This window comes from Salvelinus sp. IW2-2015, linkage group LG10 (assembly GCF_002910315.2).
Source record: "Salvelinus sp. IW2-2015 linkage group LG10, ASM291031v2, whole genome shotgun sequence".
NCBI lineage: Eukaryota > Metazoa > Chordata > Actinopteri > Salmoniformes > Salmonidae > Salvelinus > Salvelinus sp. IW2-2015.
In genome coordinates this window covers 10,470,935-10,490,523 of record NC_036850.1, presented here as the reverse complement: position 1 = coordinate 10,490,523, position 19,589 = coordinate 10,470,935, and the positions used below count along the sequence as shown (strand labels likewise).

General features: G+C 44.1%; 1 protein-coding gene across 1 annotated transcript in view; it reads right to left on the bottom strand.

The window, feature by feature from the left end:
* Positions 1–529: 529 nt before the first annotated feature.
* znf536 (zinc finger protein 536) overlaps positions 530–19,589 on the bottom strand; it is a 188,402-nt gene continuing 169,342 nt past the window's right edge. The window contains exon 7 of the mRNA XM_070445379.1: positions 530–3,550. Within this exon, the coding sequence (XP_070301480.1) occupies positions 3,276–3,550 (275 nt within the window). The 3' untranslated portion in view covers positions 530–3,275. The remainder of the gene's footprint in view (positions 3,551–19,589) is intronic.

The window sequence follows — 19,589 nt, the reverse complement described above, 5'->3', positions numbered from 1 at the left end:
AGTTCCTCCTCATTTTCTCAGTCTCTCACTGCAGACTGACACTCAAAATATAAAGCATCAGGCCTACATTTTCTTTAGAGGCATAATAGTGAAGGCTTTGCTGGTGAGACGTAACAGGTGGTGCTCATTACGGTTTATGAAAGCCATTCAGTCTCATTTGGCGCCACACATCACCAGCTTCTTTTCAATTTGACAGTCTTCAAATATTACGGCACCTTGGATGAGCTCTATCAGTGTGTTCTGTGGCTGTGTTCTGCAGGTTTCCCTGGAATATGTAAGTGTCTATAGGCTGACAGTAACAAATCATGTGTGTGTGGTAATAACAGTAATCAGCGGTATAGTACTCACATCTACAGGTAGGTGTGTAGGCACAACTAGATTACATCAGGTGTTATTGGCAGTGAAGGAGTTACATGATCAGTTCTGAACGATTCCGATTAGGATTACTAAGGGAAGGCCTAACACAAGAGTGTTATTGTGTTGCATGTTGGACCAGACAAAACCAGTATTCCCAGAGGTAGAGGTTTTATTGCGTCAAACACTGGATTAAAAGGTACTGTTTCAAAGACTTCAGAACTTCCTAACAGCAGCAGGAAGAGTCAATGAACAAAATGACTTTTGAATGAAGAACAACTTTGATTTACCGTTATYAGAATAGTTTTCCTCGTCTGTAAAACTGATGTGGAATAATAAATAATGCCCAATAATTATATTWAAATACAAAGTTGTCTACTGGTTGTAAGCATATAGTAGTGTTAACAAAATCCTCTACTTACTTTACCTCCGATATAGAAATATACTTCATTAAGGAATGAGACAATATCGTGACCATGATCACGGAGTACAGAGAGAAATACATAGAAATGATTTAACTTCTTTGTTAGTGCAGGAATTTTCAGGTTCTAATTGTACATTTCTATCTGTTTCTTAATTGAGTCATGACAGCAAAATATTTTCAGGGAAAACATGGGCTGTTTTGTAATACAGACAGGTAAATAGTAGCACAGTAAGGGATGGACGAACACGTCACAGAGAATGGCAACCAACGATGTTTCCARTGTCATAAACAGCATTATTTCCATATCGCATAGYTTGAAACGTACAGATATACTAGAAAMCCTGAAAAGTGCTAGAAATGGAATGTGAATMTTTTTCTTTCGTTTATTTTTCACTTTTGTGTTGTTCTTTTTTCTCTAATATAGTTAGGTAGGCACATCCACACACACGTACCTACACACACGAAAAWAGCAAGCGACTGGCACAGTCACCAAGAACACAGTAGTGCATTTAAACCTAAAGCTCACTACAGTCGTTTCAGTTGGATCTCAATGTTGTGGCTCCATGGTAGAGATCATACAAACAGTTGCATTACATTGACTCGATCTGAAGTAAGGCAGTGCGAAACTATGCCAGGAAAGCAAATGAACAAAAAACACTGTAAGTAGATCGCTGAATGGCAGAAAAGTCCTAATTAAAATGACCCCATTTAAACCCCGACTGCATTCTGTACATATCCATACTCTCTTTCCTTCTTTCTTTCTTTCCTTCTGTCTTTCATTCTTTCTTCTCATGGTTCTCTCTCAACTGATAGGAGCAGTGTATTTGAGTGGACTGTAAACTCCTGTAGGCATAGCTGTGGTGTTAAGGCCCTGGGGTTTAAGTGTTCAGCTCTCCTTGGCTGTGAGGGAAGATACTGACTTTCTTAAAGTCCAGATCATTTCTCTTTATCAGAAGCATAAAGAATCCCCCCTGCTCCCATACCAACACAATAAACAGCATCATCTTCTGGTTACCCCCCACTATCCAATAGCCTTCAGTCGAAAGGAAGCATAGTGAAACTTTTTTTGCTCTTTAAGCAGCTTCATTTTATAGGATCAAAACGGTATGGTTTGTTAATTGTTTCAGTAAAGTAGCATATAGAAAATCAACACAAAAAACATGCAATAATTACACTCACAAAACGCTTTGGAAAATACATTTGTAGAAAAAGTCCTTTTGTCTATTTTCTAACTAGTACATTTAAATTCGAGTCAGGGAGGAGGCTGATTGCCTTTATGTATTGTTGTTCATTCTGAAGCTGCTTTAGAAGAGCTTATAGGAAGATAGTCCTGCATCGTGTCTGAGGAAACAAGTTCTGTGATGTTCCTTCATTAGATTTCAGAGTCACAGTCTTCATATAAACGAAACATTCAACCTCTGACTAAAGTTACAGTACATCAAGTTGTAGAGGTTCCAATTCCAATATGTGCATCTTCACTATCTACACTTTCAATTTCAAAGAACAACCACCCACCTCCTTAGAAATAGACTTCACCATTATCTAACATAAAAGTTAAATGAAATAAAACACATTCTATTAACTCCACCTCTCAGTGTCTGGTAAGGTGATATCCAAATAAATGACAATATTGCACAGAACACATCTCTGTGACTCTAATGGCTCCTTTAAATACATCATTGATTTTTTTTTTACTTCCAGAGGCCATGTTGGATTTGAGTCGTTTTAAAGAGACAGAGAAAGTGGAGGGGGAGGAGGAGGAGGAGGAGGAGGAGGAGGAGGGTGGCTCTGGCCAGCTGATGGAACTGAGTTTGACCCCCTCACATGTCGACCAGGGTTAGGTTACTCCTGTAGTGCAGTAGGGGCAGAGGGCTGAGGGTGGAGGGGGCTGGACTGATGGGTCGAGAAAGATGAAAAAATGAGAGGGGGGGGGGGGTGAATTGATTTCCTCTGGGATGACAGCTCCAGTCAGGCTGGCACCAAGGCCCCCCCACCACTGCCGCTGCCTGCCCAGCCTCCACTGGCTGCTCATCATTCGCCCTCTGCAAATGGCAGCAGCCGGTGTCATGTTCTGAGAGGGGTGTTTAACAGGCCTCTTCCATCTTCCCCAACTGTCGCTAAATCGTTTACGGGATCATTTTTCTGATAAAAGCATTATTATTTTTTTGACAAAAGTCACTTTAAGGATTTTATCTATTTTCTTTTTTTTCTTTTTAATATAGTCGCCTCTACTATTTGTCACATAACTACATTTAACATATCTGTGTTTTATATTAATGAATGTGTATGTGTAGTTTATATGCATGTTATGTTATTGTTATTAACCTAATACACACTGAGGATGTCCTGCGAGCTCTGGGTAAAACAGTCAATGATGCTCCCCTTTGTCTGGCTGTGCTTTGGGAGTAAGCGAAGTGACTAGTCCCTGTTATGTGGCTCTAGAGAGTACAGTAGGTGTAGAGTTGAAGGCTGGCACCTCCATGCCAGGTGACATCAGTCATGGATGCAGGGTGTCTCCAGCGAGAGGGGGTTCGGCCATGCCCCCCCGGGTTCCCGTGGGGTAGCTGGTGGTCCCATCCTCAGAGTTCCCTGAGGCGTCCGAGTCGACGTGGGAGCGTTTGAAGCGGCGGTCAGGGTACTGGCTGTTGTCAAAGGGCATGCGGTGGACACACAGGACATGGGTCTTCAGGTTGCCCTTCTGAGAGGCACCGTAGGAGCAGTACCTGCACTGGAACGGCTTCCGACCCCCCTGACCTCCGTAACCTCCGTGACCTGTGCGAGGACAACAAGAGAGAGACAACAGTCAGTCACCTCATCATTACTCGGTATTACTTTAGCAGAATGTAAAACGAGCTCTGTCACCGAGGCACTGAATACGACTGTACCGTCTGCCTACTACACAGTGCTTTAGCTTTTAGTACTCTCCTGAGACGTGTCTTTAAAACTCTTTCAGTGCTCTCTCTTTGGATAGGAGGAGCAGCAGTGGTTCCCTCTGAACGCTGCAGTGTTTTAGCGGTGTACTGCACAAGCTGTATTCTTCACCACTCCCAACAGTTGCACGCGCTCTCTCGAATTGGATCTGATCCTCACTGCAGCAAACACAATGGCCCCTTAATAGCCTGCGCCGTTTGTTTGAGCGATGTCGAAAACGTGCCCATCATAACCGACTTCACTTATCTCGCTCATCCACCCGAGAGCGCAAACCCAGACACTTTTCTGTTGTACACCGCTTTCGGTTATTATTAATAACGGTACATTTTCTGTCATTCTTTTTTTTCCCCAATTCGATTTGAGACGGGTAAATCAAATTAACAGAGTTTATAGACGCTGTGTAGGTGCAGGGAATGTAGAGACGTGAAAGAAGGATAGGAATTAAAGGTACACAAAACACATACACACTACACTCACTGATACATTGTGTTGTCGCGAAGAGGCAGGATTTAGAGGCACGTTGTGTTTGCCATTCTTACGCTGGCTTTGGAGTCTCAGTGGCTTTCAAATATCACAATGTCTGCTCAGGATCTTACACAAAGGAGATTGCTACACGTTTTTGGAGCTTTAGATGTTCCAGCTGTCGGAATGTTTCGATAAGCGAGCCGGCGACACACAATGAAGGCCACTTTTTATTCCTGTGCGGTTTAATTTCACACTCTCTTACATTACGTTAAGTCCGTGAGGCAGAATATCTCATCCCATTTTACACTTAGGGGGACCGAGTGTTGCCCCAAACAAGTCACCTCTATTCTTCTTCCCTTTTCTATCTCTCTATTTTTTTCTGCACTTCTAAAATAAACACAGATCAGTTCTAACGTTGCAGCGGGGTCTATCCAAGGTATAAAAAAAAAGTACAATCTAGAATTTGAACAAACATAATGACGTTGACTGTCCTATATGAAGATAAAGGCAAGCTGGGTCTGAGATTACCAGAGCGATTCCACTCGTGCATAACACTGTAGGAATATGGTGGTTATCCTGGGTTGAATTGTAAACTAAATAGTTTCTTCCTTTCAAAAGAAGAAAACACACACATATAGCCCCCCCCCCACCCCACCGCCCCCTTCCCTGCAGCATCTCTGCATGGTGTTGTTGAAATGAAGTGCGTCAGTCTGGCCTGTGTGTTCTGGGATTTATAGGGTGTGCGGTGTTGGACTGAGGAATGACAGATGCCTGGGCCCAGCTGCATGGAGACAGCCATACTTCTTAAGTTTCCATCTAATCCACCTACTCCTGCACACACTCCGATAACCCAAACAAATGGCCAGCGCATAAAGACACACCAGCACCGCCCGCATGGATTATTCCCAAGATGATGCCCCCCGATTCACCCACCACCTCCCTCAGATATCAACACTTCTTCTGATTCTCTAAAGGGCTAACCCACACCTACTCACATCACCCACTTCAATCCCCCTACAGATCATACATCTGCACACAAACATGTTGGGATCTGCAAACCAGAATTGAGGCAGTGTGTGTGTGTGTGTGTGTGTGTGTGTGTGTGTGTGTGTGTGTGTGTGTGTGTGTGTGTGTGTGTGTGTGTGTGTGTGTGTGTGTGTGTGTGTGTGTGTGTGTGTGTGTGTGTGTGTGTGTGTGTGTGTGTGTGTGTGGTGTAGTCGCCCACACAATGGGTCATCAGGTAGAACAGTGCTGAGTGTACAGGAGAGATTTTCCTTTCCCCCTTCATGACACAATCCGCTGGGCCATTGTGTGGAGGTGCCGAGTGACAAGAAACAGGAAAAATAGTTTTACCTCAGAAACCTCTCCCCCTCATTCCTTCTCTTGCTTTCTCTCTCCTTTTCTTTTTCGTATTTCACTCCCTCTGTCTTTCCATATTTATATTTCTTTCTATCTCTCTCTCTCTCTCTCTCTCTCTCGCTCTTTCTCTTTCTCTCCCTCTTTCCCTTTCTATCCCTCTCTGTCTTGTGTCCGGAGACTGTTCAAAACCCAACCCAAAGCGGTATCTGAAAAGAAAGAGAAAACACTGGTCTTGTTTTCATTAGTGTGGCATTATCTAGGTCTCCTAATTAACACCCAAAGGCCTTGAGCGTAGAGATCAGAGGGAACAAAGGGGGAGAGGGAGGGCTGGGGTACTACCACATGACTTCCTCAAACAAACCACTGTATCTACTCACTCTGCCCGCTCCCCCTACTTACCCCTCAGCCCTCCCTTCTCCACGCCTCAGAGAAGAGAAAGGCAGGAGGAGACCGCCCTCATTCCCCTCCACTCTCACATCCTCCTCCTCCTTTGCTTCCACCTCCTCACCCCTCCCTCGCCAGCCTCTCTACTGCTGGGTGGCTGCAGATGGGTACTGAAGCTCGCTCCTTTTGCCCGCTCCCTAGCTAACAGAGATGTGTTGGATGTTGTCTGTGGTGAAGCTCTCTGATCATGTTTCCAAGTAGAGAGAGAAGTAAGAGAGATCCATGAGGTGCTGCTATGATCCTATCTCTCTCCTCTATTGCCATAGCCACGATTTCCCCCTCTCCACTCAAGCATCTTTCTCTCTCTCTCTCCTAGTGAACGTCGCAGTGTAACAGCCCCATGACTGCTTCCCTCTGGTGGCTCCTTCTACGATCCACACACGAACACTGCTTACACAAACCTGTACACACACACACATTTACAAACGCACACTTATACACGTATGTTCAAACACACCAATCTGTTCACAAACATACACATGAACGTACACTAAATGTTCAAATGTACTCGAAGCCAACACACAGAGACACACTCTCCCACGACAGTGCCTTGGCATGTAATCAAAACCACTCTTATATAAACTCCATCTGATGCCAGTGTTACCATCTGTGAGAGAGCCCTCCTCACTTACGTCTGCAGGCAAGAAGCCCCTCTCCCCGAAGCCTGACGAGCAGAGTAAGTGTGTGTGTACGTGTGTGTGAGGGAGGGAAGAGAGAGGGGGAAATGATTAATTTGCAGACTGCTTGTGATTTGCTCATATATTATTATAGCGACTCATCAGCACATGACCAGGCCCTGCACAGCAGAAAGAAGCTGCTGGGCTTCAGCACTTTCAGCGTGTATCTCTGTGTATGTGTGTCTGTGAGAGTGTGTGTGTGTGCAAGAGGTAAAGTGTGTGCCGGTGATAGGTTTTGTGTTCGAGTGTGTGTGAAACATTCCTGTGTGTGTGTTTGCGTGTGTGTGTTTGCGTGTGTGTGTGTGTGTGTGTGTGTGTGTGTGTTTTTGTCCTGTCTCTTATACACATCTAGATGTGTATAAGAGACAGGTGTGTGTGTGTGTGTTGGCACTTGACAGACTGCAGAACCTCTAATGACTTTCAGATGCTCACAAACAGTCATTCTGGAAATGGCTGTGGGGGGGGGGGGGGGGGGCGCTAGTCTGTCTCATTTCCTCCCTGTGTGTTATTAAGGGTTAAGAAGCATGACACACATTACAGGTACTCTAACATGCACTCTCTTACAGACTGTACTACACACTGATTGACCAGTGGCAATGGCTAGAGCTTCATGCTAAAATCAGTTATCTCATTGGCGTGATAGGGGAGAGTGGGGCATATTGAGCCATATTGTACACTCAACATCACTACGTCAAGGGAAATATAGTCTTCGTTCTAACAAAGTTGTCTACATATATTTTAGGATGCTGTGTTTTGGTGGGAATAATCAGGAGTCATGTAAACATAACAGTTTTGAAAACATAGCTTGTCCAAAACAAAAGTGTTCTCTTACCCTGGGTATGGAGGAAATTGAACATAGGGAAGGGGTAAGCCTTGGAGTAAGATGTATTCAAGGCTACTAAGCCGATGAAACTGGTCCGCGAGATTTTTTATATATTTAGACTCCAGGTTATTGGACAAGACATTGGTGCCTCTGCTTCTCTATCATAGGCTCTCTTTCACACAGGTACATGTTTGGTTTCTCTTTTTTCAATGTACCTCTTCAGTGTCATAAGGTCTATTTGTTCATCCCATTGCCGCAGCTCGAATGGACCTGCCCTTCTCTCACTTCCTTGTCTGGTCTCTCAATAACCTTAAGGGGAGTTAGAACCCCTGCTTGTTTTACATTTGTATACACGGGGCATGAAGATGTCAGCTCTGTAACAATAAAAATGCACTATTGTGAGTTCATATGCATAACAAATGGCAAATATACTATGCATATTATGCATAAAACGGACGAAAAATGGCCTCTCGGGTGGCGCAGTGTTCTAGGGCACTGCATCGCAGCGCTAGCTGTGCCACCAGAGATTCTGGGTTCGCGCCCAGGCTCTGTCGCAGCCGGCCGCAACCGGGAGGTCCGTGGGGCGACGCACACATGCATATTGGTTTCCTTACCCTCTAAGCACTATGGACAAGGCATGACAGCAATCCATGCTTTGGTTTAGTTTCCCTGGCACTGTTTCCACATGATAACGTTTAGCATTCGTGGCACAAATCCCATCCAATTCCTGTTACTGATATTAGCATTTTCCACACATCATCATCCAAAAGTATCTACAACTGATTGTGAAGCTCAACAAAGTCACTTGTAGATGACTTGAACATGAAATGGGAAAAATGCTAATATCAGTGCCATGACTTGAATGGGATTTGTCCCACAAATGCTAAAATGTAAGCATTTGGAATATTGACCAGGGAAACAAAACCAAAGCATGGATTGCTGTCATACCTTGTCCATAGACTGCTTACAGGGTAAGGAAACCAATGTGTCATTTTGTAAACGGGTGAACTATCCTTTTAATGTTTTAGGGACTCCTGAGCAAACCAGCAAAGCAGGCTGTCATCTTGTGAAACCCAGTGGTTGTAAGTGGATGCATTTACTGCAAATTGAATGAGCAATTTTGTAAGCTTGCCTTGCTGTTCATATATATATATATTTTTAAAGTCCATCATTTGTCAATGTTCTTTATTGTAGCTAGTAACGTTGACGTTAGAGATTGAAGATACTTGTGATGTAATGCAGCAAAAGTAATGTACTGCAGCTAACTCTTTTCTTGCTTATTGTGTAGTGGAGGATAAAAATACCTGTATGCCTATGTAGCCAATCTGTGTTTGGACCCTTGAACCTTTGGTATAAATATTAGTGCAGAACAGTGGTTTTAATTGCTTCCACTGGTTAATCACGACTGAGTGAAGGAAATGTGAAAGTGTAGAATGGCACCGGAGAGGATGGCTGACGTTTTAAATCCCCATCATTTGCGTGAAGAAAAGACAGAGAAAAAGGGGACGGAGGTCGGGCTGCCATCTGAGAATTCGAAGGCGAGCGAGCTAACCCCTACAGCCATCCGCTCTATTGGCCAACGTGCAATCATTGGAAAATAAAATAGTTCACCTACGATCAAGATTATCCTACCAACGGGACATTAAAAACTGTAATATCTTATGTTTCACTGAGTCATGGCCAAACGACGACACGGATAATATAGAGTTTGGCAGGAGTTTCCATGCACCGGCAAAACAGAGAAGCTACGTCTGGTAAGACGAGGGGTGGGAGTGTGTGTCTATTTGTCAATATCAGCTGGTGTGCGATGTCTAATATTAAAGAAGTCTTGAGGTATTCCTCGCCTGAGGTAGAGTACCTTATGATAAGCTGTAGACCACACTATCTACCAAGAGAGTTCTCATCTATATTATTCGTAGCCGTCTATTTACCATCACAAACCGACGCTGGCACTAGGACCGCACTCAACCAGCTGTATAAGCCCATGAGCAAACAAGACAATGCTCATCTAGAAGCGGCGCTCCTAGTGGCCGGGGACTTTAATGCAGGCAAACTTAAATCCGTTTTACCTCATTTCTACCAGCATGTCACATGTGCAACCAGAGGAAACAAAACTCTAGACCACCTTCACTCCTTTAATGGGGGTGGCAGGTAGCCTAGTGGTTAGAGCATTGGACTAGTAACCAAAAGGTTGATAGATCAAATCCCCAAGCTGACAAGGTAAAAATCTGTTGTTCTGCCCCTGAACAAGGCAGTTAACCCACTGTTCCTAGGTCGTCATTAAAAATAAGAATTTGTTCTTAAATGACTTGCCTAGTTAAATAAAAAAATAAAAAAATCCACACACAGACATGCATACAAAGCCCCCCCCTCCATTTGGCAAATCTGACCATAATTCTATCCCCCTGATTCCTGCTTACAAGCAAAAACTAAAGCAGGAAGTACCAGTGACTCGCTCAATATGGAAGTGGTCAGATGATGCGAATGCTACGCTACAGGACTGTTTTTCTAGCACAGATTGGAATATGTTCCGGGATTCATCCAATGGCATTGAGTAGTATACCACCTCAGTCACCGGCTTCATCAATAAGTGCATCGACGGCATCGTCCCCACAGTGACCGTACACACATATCCCAACCAGAAGCCATGGATTACAGGTAACATCAGTATCAAGCTAAAGGCTAGAGCTGCCGCTTTCAAGGAGCGGGACACTAATCCGGACGCTTAAAACAAATATCGCTATGCCCTCAGATGGACCATCAAACAAGCAAAGCGTCAATACAGGATTAAGATTGAATCCCACTACACCGGCTATGACGCTCATCGGATGTGGCTGGGCCTGAAAACTATTACGGACTACAAAGGGAAACCCAGACGCGAGCTGTCCAGTGACACGAGCCTACCAGACGAGCTAAATGCCCTTAATGCTCGCTTCGAGGCAAGCAACACTGAAGCATGCACGAGAGCACCAGCTGTTCTGGACGACTGTATGATAACGCTCTCGGTAGCTAATGTGAGCAAGACCTTTAAACAGGTCAAAATTCACAAAGCCGTGGGGCCAGACGGATTACCAGGACATGTACTCAAAGCATGCACGGAGCAACTGGCAAGTGTCGTCACTGACAATTTCAACCTCTCCCTGATCGAGTCTGTAATACCTACATGATTCACGCAGACCACCATAATCCCTGTGCAGAAGGAAGCGAAGGTAACCTGCATATATGATTACCGCCCCATAGCACTCACGTCGGTAAGCCATGAAGTGCCATGGCTCACATCAACAGCATTCTCCCTAATACCCTAGACCCACTACAATTCGCATATCGCCCCAACAGATCCACAGATGACACAATCTCTATCGCATTCCACACTGCCCTTTCCCACTTGGACAAAAAGAACACCTATGTGAGAATGCTGTTCATTGACTACAGCTCAGTGTTCAACACCATAGTGCCCACGAAGCTCATCACTGAGGCTAAGGACCCTGGGACTAAACACCTCCCTCTGCATCTGGATCGTGGACTTCCTGACAGGCCGCCCCCAGGTGGTAAGGGTAGGCAACAACATGTCTGCCACGCTGCTCCTCAACACTGGGGCCCCTCAGGGGTGTGTACTTAGTCTCCTCCTGTACTCCCTGTTCACCCACAACTGCGTGGCCAAACACGACTCCAACACTATCATTAGGTTTGCTGACGACACAACAGTGGTAGGCCTGATCACCAACAACGATGAGACTGCTTATAGGGAGGAGGTCAGAGACCTGTCAGTGTGGTGCCAGGACAACAACCTCTCCCTCAATGTGAGCAAGACAAAGGAGCTGATCGTGGACTACAGGAAAAGGCGAGCCGAACAGGCCCCCATTAACATCAAGTTTTGGCATGGGTCCCCAGATCCTCAAAAAGTTCAACAGCTGCACCATCGAGAGCATCCTGACCGGTTGCATCACTGCCTGGTATGGCAACTGCTCGGCATCTGACCATAAGGCTCTACAGAGGGTAGTGCGTACGGCCCAGTACATCACTGAGGCCAAGCTTCCAGCCATCCAGGACCTGTATACTAGGCCCAACAAATTGTCAGAGACACCTGTCACCCAAGTTATAGACTGTTTTCTCTGCTACCGCACGGCAAGCGGCACCGGAGCGCCAAGTCTAGGACCAAAACGCTCGTTAACAGCTTCTACCCCCAAGCCATAAGACTGCTGAACAATTAATCAAATGGCCACCCGGACTATTTACATTGACCCCCCCATTTTTTTTGTATTCTGCTGCTACTCGCTGTTAATTATCTATGCATTGTCACTTCACCCCTACCTCCTTGTACAAATTACCTCGACTAACCTGTACCCCCGCACATTGACTCGGTACCGGTACCCCCTGTATATAGCCTCGTTAATGCTATTGTCTTTTGTTTATTTTTTATTCTTTTTTACTTTATTTTATTTGGTCAACATTTTCTGAACTCTTTCTTGAACTAAACTGTTGGTTAAGGGCTTGTAAGTAAGCATTTCACTGTAAGGTCTACACTTGATTTGATTTGTTACATGTCAAGCTGCTATTATGTAAATTAATGTTCCTGCTTCAATACGTTGAAATACAGCCACGGCAGCCAGAGGGTGGCTACATTATGACACATTGTTGTTTTGCAGTTCTCATTTGTTGCTCATACGGTAAGCACATATTTGTTGCATGAGAAACGTGAGGAAAGCTATTACTGCCACCAGTACAGGCATTGTGAAAAACACAAGGCTTGTAGTCAATGAATTGCGTGGTAGGCTATCCTTTGGCGGCTTTTGCAGTGTGCGAGTGATGTCCCATTCCTTAGGATTATTTACCTCTCCCTACCACTAGTTGCTTTGTTTTTGAGAGACACTCCATCACCGAGGGACACCTGAAAACAAGGGGGAGGGCTAAGGGATTGGGATTGAGCCTAAATTTAGAAATAAAAATGGCACAAGTAAAGTTAATCAAGCAAAACCCTTTTCACTTGTACTAGAGAAATGTTTTCGCCAACTTTAAAATTGCCTTTTATAAAAAGCCACATGGGTTCTTCCTCCACAAACTCCATGAAATGATGACCTCTTCCTAAATATTTGGTCACATGATTAAATGGTTTCCTAGAAACAAGGGATGGCTCAACTAACCATTTTGGCACGACATACGCCACTCTCCCCTAAGTGTAGAAATAAAGAATGGCACAAGTAAAGTAGGCCAAACCATTTTAACTTGTATTAGGGAAACCTTGTTGCCATCTTTAAAATAGCCTTTTATATTGCTGTGTTCGAATCTCTATGTATAAAAATGACCATAATATGTTCTGAATAAATGACAAATTACATCATTATTAAAGGGATACTTCGGGATTTTGGCAATGAGGCCCTTTATCAACTTCCCCAGAGTCAGACGAACTTGTGGATACCATTTTTATGTCTATAATGTGTCCAGTATAAAGGAATTTAGAGCTAGTTTCGTGAGCCGGATACCCATACACTTCCAGTCATTGCGCTAACGCTAGTTAGCAACTTTCTTCAAACCGCACGCAGAGACATAAAAATCCAGTTCATCTGACTCTGGGGAAGTAGATAAAGGGCCTCATTGCCAAAATCTTGAAATATCCCTTTAAGGAGGAAAGCAATACATTTCTTTGGGAGGTGAAGAAAACATGTGAACTGTACATGGAAGTCCTTTAATATCACAAAGCAGTCTCTAATTAACATGTACAAGGAAACGATATCTCTACATGCAAACATATACGACAGGATGATGTGTATGTTTGTGTGCTGCCGTGGATATGTACAGAATGTGCATGACAATCAGAGAAACAAAGTAAGGTGTTCGAGTCTCTATAAGAGACAAATACCGAGAGAGGTGAGCATGTGTGTTTGTGTTTGTGTATGGGTTTGAGAGAGAGTGTTGTGTATCAAAGAGTAGCGCTATAGTCCATTCCTCTGAAGAGGGGGGGGGAGTGGAGTTGCGTCTGGGGAGAGAGAGAGCCACAGAAGGTGTGAGCAGTAAAATGTGATGCACCATCTGTCGGCCAATAATAACCTGCGTGTTGTAAAGGCTCAGAGTTTAGTCAGCAAACAGCACTCCCAATCACCTAAGTACCACCTCACCCTCCATGTCCAACCTATACATCTACACCCCCATATTCTGACCTATAACCCTTTCTGGGGCATCCTAGTCATTATTTCTAAGCGTTACAGCACACTTAGAAAAAAGGGTTCCAAAAGGGTTCTTCGACTGTCCCCATAGGAGAACCGTTTTTGGTTCCAAGTAGAAATCTCTGCGGAAAGGGTTCTAAATGGAACCCAAAAAGGTTCCACATGGAAACAAAAGCGTTCCACCTGGAACCAGAAAGGGTTCTTCAAAGGGTTATTTTACGGGTACAGTCAAAGAACCCTTTTAGGTTCTTCGACAGCGGTGTCCCCGCACATTGACTCTGTACCGGTACCCCCTGTATATAGCCCCGCTATTGTAATTTTACTGCTGCTCTTTAATTATTTTGTATTCTTATCTCTTACTTTATTGGAGGGGGGGGGGGGGTATTTTCTTAAAACTGCATTGTTGGTTAAGGGCTTGTAAGTAAGAGTTTCACTGTCTACACCTGTTGTATTTGGCGCATGTGACAAATAACATTTGATTTGATTTGATTTGACAACATTTTTTTTTCTAAGAGTGTACTGTAGAGCTGGGCGATATGGACAAAAATCCACATTGCGATAAAATGCTTGAATTGATGCGACAACAATAAATAGAACGATAAGTTTATAACGTTAATGTTCCCAGAAAGAAGACGAGTAGGCGGCCAGTGAAGGCTTATCGCAACGATTACCTGCCATTTAGGAGCCTACCTTTCCACTGCCCTCATCTAATATTAATGTTCACCACCGTTTTTTAAAATTATCCTTTAAACTACTACTACTACTACTACTACTACTACTACTACTACTACTACTACTACTACTACTACTACTACTAGTTTGATGGTTGTAGCAACCAATTGTCCCATTAACAATCACCCATATTAGCAAACTTATTTCATTTCTATACTATAGGCTACTTATTGTAATGAACAATATCAGCAAAATGCCTGCGATGAGTGATCGGTACTGTCGGGGTCGATCATTTTCGGTTTATCGTCCCAGCTCTACGTTACAGTAGCATCCATTCGTCCATTAGCATGGATCTGTAAACATCCGACAGGAAAATGTAATGGCTGGGAAAAAGCATTAGAATGTATACCCCAGGAGTTATCAACTAGAATCTGTCGTTGGCCTTGGTGGTCATGGGGCCGGAACATATTACAAATCATTTGTAGACTGCAAATTGCTCGCACAAAGCCCAAACAGATATTTGACTAAAACATACTAATTTCAAACCTCGCTGACATTTGTATATGAACATGTGTCTCTCTATTATGCGTGGGAATACTTGGGAACAGATTTCCAAAATTTAAATCACTTGGAGATGATTTCCTGGTGTTTTTACAGTCTTTTATGTCCAACAATGAAAATTCCCCAAAATTAATAATAAGATTTTATCTTATTTTTGCTCAGAAAACATTGGGGGCCAAATAAAACCACCCGCGCGCCAAATTCGGTGGTCGGGCCACCAGTTGGGGAACCCTGGTCTACCTTATTAATTTTTACTCTGATTCAAGGAACATGTCTATTGATTTACCAAAAATATTAGTATTTACATCCAAAGGCCTTGAGGGATTGACTTCATTTTTAAAATTTCCCCAGTATTAAGAGCTTTCAGAAGTCTGTGTGTGTTGATGTAAAATTGGGCTGAAGTTCGGGGAATAGCAATCTGGTCTATTTCTCTGGTTAACTAGAAAAACCAACACACACATAACACTAAGGAATACACTTAAGGAAAAGCAGAGTGGAGGGGGTGTTGATGCATCAAAGAAAGCTACAAAGTCATCACTGGGGATTCAGTCCCATGTTAAATACTGAACTAGGTTATTCATCACTGAAGGAGCTGTTAATAAGTTCCTTTCTATCTCTCTCTCACCCCCTCTCTCCTTCTTTGTCTCTATTCCACTAAAAAACAGTTGATTTCTTCGTGTTTGTAGATGCCATTCAACTAGGACTATAAACCACACACTGTAAGGTCAAGCTTCTCCAGTGGTCAGGGCCTCTGTACCTGCAGTGGCAGAGTGTCGTCTCCGTTGAGCAGACACAAACTGCAGCCTCTCCCACTGCGTTGGCTGAGGACTGTTGGCGCTCAAGGGTATGGAGTAGTAAATTCATCATGTGATGAAGCCTGTATGTCAACTTGTCTCAGCAGGACCAGGTCAGTGTGGGTGTGTGCATGCACGCGTGTGTATGTGTGTGCGTGTGTGCATGTGTGTGTGTGTGTGTGTGCATGCATGTGTCCGGGAGCAGAGGAGCCGGCCTGGGGATGGACAGTTCATAAGCGTTTGTCTCCAGCCTTCTTCTCCCACTGTCCGTCAAGAGCTAAAGACTGCACAGTCTATTGCTGACCTGTCACTGCAGGCAGATAATGGATGCCCAAGTCTGTAAGAGTGTAGGCTACAGTCTCTGTGTGCTTGTGTAAGAGAAACGGAGAGATAGAAACAACAAGAAATAGTTCATTTGGACTGAAAGGTAATAAACCACTCATACTGTAGATAAGCCTGGTGGAAACTTCCGTTTGACCTTCTTAGAAAGGATGATAAAAATGAACCCGTGTCAAAAAAGGAGCATTATGACTGAAGCAGTGGCTCACAGAGAACAGAGAGTGATGTGTGTGTCAGGCTAACCGTGGGAGCTGAACAGCCAGAGGAGACGGTGTCCTGAACAGAGCAGATCATGTCAGCTCGCCCCGATACATGCCAGGTGCTGCTCAAGGCCTCTGAGCCAATTAAGAAAAAAAGAAAAAACAACAGAAGAGAGGACGAAAGAAAACATCACACTTCCCATGGGCTCAGGAACAGAGGAGGGCCGGGATGGAAAAGTTTCTGTATTGAGTAAGTCCCCTACAAACTGCTCATATTGCCATAACATGATCTATCTCTCTCCAATGGCAGACATTACAAGGGCAACCCGGTCTCTGGCCGTCACAAACATGTTTCCAGCACGGCTAAGTGGTCTGCGGGTATCAATAACAGTCACTGTGTTTCCAGGCAAGAGGACTGGGCTGAGGGTTATTGGAAAGCACTATTCTTAATACAGTCCGTTATGATGAATATACGTACCTTTCTCAGTGACGACCAGGTTTAGAACAAGATCAAGACTTCACTTCCTTCTGTGAGATCGGGTTGTATTTTCAGCGTGTGATCTGCAATGTGTTATACGGTATAWATCTGGCGAAGCTTTATTTCCTGCAAAGCTTACATTTCTTGGCTTATTTTTTCTGGCATAACTTTTTAAACCTTATTATCAGTGCTTTCCCCCACACAAGCTTTGCCTGTCCTTATCTCCCTCTGTCCTCCTCCCCCTCACCCTCCCGTCTCTTATTTTCCTTACCTCCTTCTCTCTTCCCTTTGCTCGGCCTCTCTCTTCTCTCTTCCTCTTAGAGAGAGAGAGCCCTATTTGTCTGCTTTAAGTGAAATCACTCAATTCTCAAAAGTCAGTGGAGGACTTTGGAAGGGGGAGGGCCAGGAGAGGGCCACCTCCAAATAAGTTCCATTAATCACAAGGCAGAGTCTAATGTAACTAATATTTTACAATTAGAGGAGACAAGATGGAGCTAAAAGCCATCTATCTCCCTTACACCACATGATCATCGATTCATAAGCCAGAGCCTGAGACGAGCAACAGAGACACATTTACCAGGAAACAGGAAGCCAGGACTGTGGTGTTTCTGTGTGTGTGTGTGTCTCTCCGTGTGTGTGTGTGTGTGTGCGTGTGCGTGTGTGTGTTGTGTGTGTGTGTGTGGTGTGTGTGTGTGTGTGTGTGTGTGTGTGTGTGTGTGTGATGTGTGTGTGTGTGTGTGTGGTGTGTGTGTGTGTGTGTGTGTGTGTGGGTGTGTGTGTGTTGTGTGTGTGTTGTGTGTGTGTGATTTTAGAGAGAGATTACTCTAAAGAAGAATACAATACAGAATAAACAGCATTTCGGTGGACTGTAATGCAGGGATTGTTAAACTGGATTGGACAGAGAGAGATGACATTATGTGGCAGATGACAGTGAGTGTCTGATGTGGTGTCATGGTGGGTAGGTTAAGTGTGGTGGGTATGTGTGGTCGGTGTATGTTATAGAAAAGAGAATACATTTCGGCTTCGGAATCACAAAAGAGTACCGTATTTTCTCGAAATTCAAATAGGCTCATGATCTCCTGTTATGATCTCCCTGTTATGAGGATAGCGTCAAAGCAAGTCGAGAAAGGCCCACGATTATAACATATTATGGTTACAGATGGGTACGCGTTTAAATAGCAGATCATAAGTAAGCTCAGCATGTTCATGAGATGATATTTCACATAAAAAGACTTGTTATTCTTAGACGGTGGTGACGGTTGATGAGGTTGATAAAATTGCTACAGTTTGCCTCATGATGTGTAAAGAGCTGGTCTATTATCTCCTGGTGGCCATGGGGAAGTGCATTAATGGCAGAGATTCTGGCACATGGAGGCTGTGAAAATTAACCCACAGTCTGAACATGAGCGCAGACCGGGTTTCCAACTTGGAGGTACAATCTGCCCATTTACAAGCTTGCTGGCACATCTTGAAAAGGAGCCGCACGATATCTTAAGCACATCAATCGCCGCGACAACACATGGCAGCACAATTGGCGTTAAAAGGAAAGAGGAAATGGTCACAGACGGAGAGAGAGGAAGAGAGAGAGACAAGCAGAAAGAGATGTGAGAGAGTGGAGAAAATAAGCTAAAATGAAGGGAGAAATTGTTCACAAGGCTCTGAAGGTATGAGGCAAACTGATGACGCATCACAGAACATCAAGCAATGAAAAGACATACGAACAGAATCTAATGAAAAATGACCTGATGTGTTCTTGAATCAGTGACACGTGCACGTTCACATTCACAGTAGGTGAACACACACGCACATTAATATCCTGGTTTTGATTATCTATCTGATTTGTAACCATACAACACATCCTTCCTTTAAACACTATTTACTGCATATCATTACCAGAGAGAGAGAGAGAGAGAGAGAGAGAGAGAGAGAGAGAGAGAGAGAGAGAGAGAGAGAAAGAGAGAGACAGAGGGAGAAAATAAATAAGTCAAATGGTTACTTTTCACGGATGTGAGTTTTATTAGGACCAGATTCCCGTGCATCACTAGCGGCCCCACATCTGGTGCAGTGTAGCTGATCCGTTTAAAAATGTGTCAGCCATTGACCTGAGCCTCTTCCCAGCAGGCTCAGCAGCCGCTGGGTCCTGACTGGGTCCTGACGTTAGGTTAACTCAAATATGGATCCCATCAACCAGACCTGGATCAGGTTTCAGCCCACACCACCAGAGGAAGAATAAAAACATAAGATAATTCCCCTTGAAAAACATCACAGACTTGAACTAGGGGAACAAAACGGACTTGAGTGTACTTTTGTGTACTTTTGACGTGGGTAAGGAAGTTCTATCTTTTTGAATGTGCTGATGCAGTTACTTTCCTGCCTATAACATTGCTATGGGAAATGGAGAGATTCCGTAGATGAGACAAACATGGTCTCAAGGGTTCGAAGGTGCAGCACCCTCAAACTCGGTAATGGACCTGTGAAAAATGACATCAAAGCACTATCTGTCATAGATCATACTCACACACACACACATAAACAGAGCAACACATACACACACTAACCAATTACACACAATATGCCTAAAACAACTTTGGGTGATGGATAGACTAGAAAAAAAAGAAACAAGGAGAAGAGCAATTATTTGCCCACCCTGAAATAACACTCGATGGTGTTTTGGAATTAACAATACATTGGCCCAAGGGCACGGTGCTACTGTTAGCAACACCATAACTTGTCATCTGAGCTGTCACGGGCCAGGCCAGTTTGGTGCTACACAGTCAGCTCTGTAGTCAGTCAGCTCTGTATCCCCTCCGGCTACTTCCTTGTACAGCACTTAACAGTGAAGTCAGGGAGAAGGGAGAAAGATGCATCGTTCAGCCCAATATAACAAGCGCTTCACCAACAACAGTC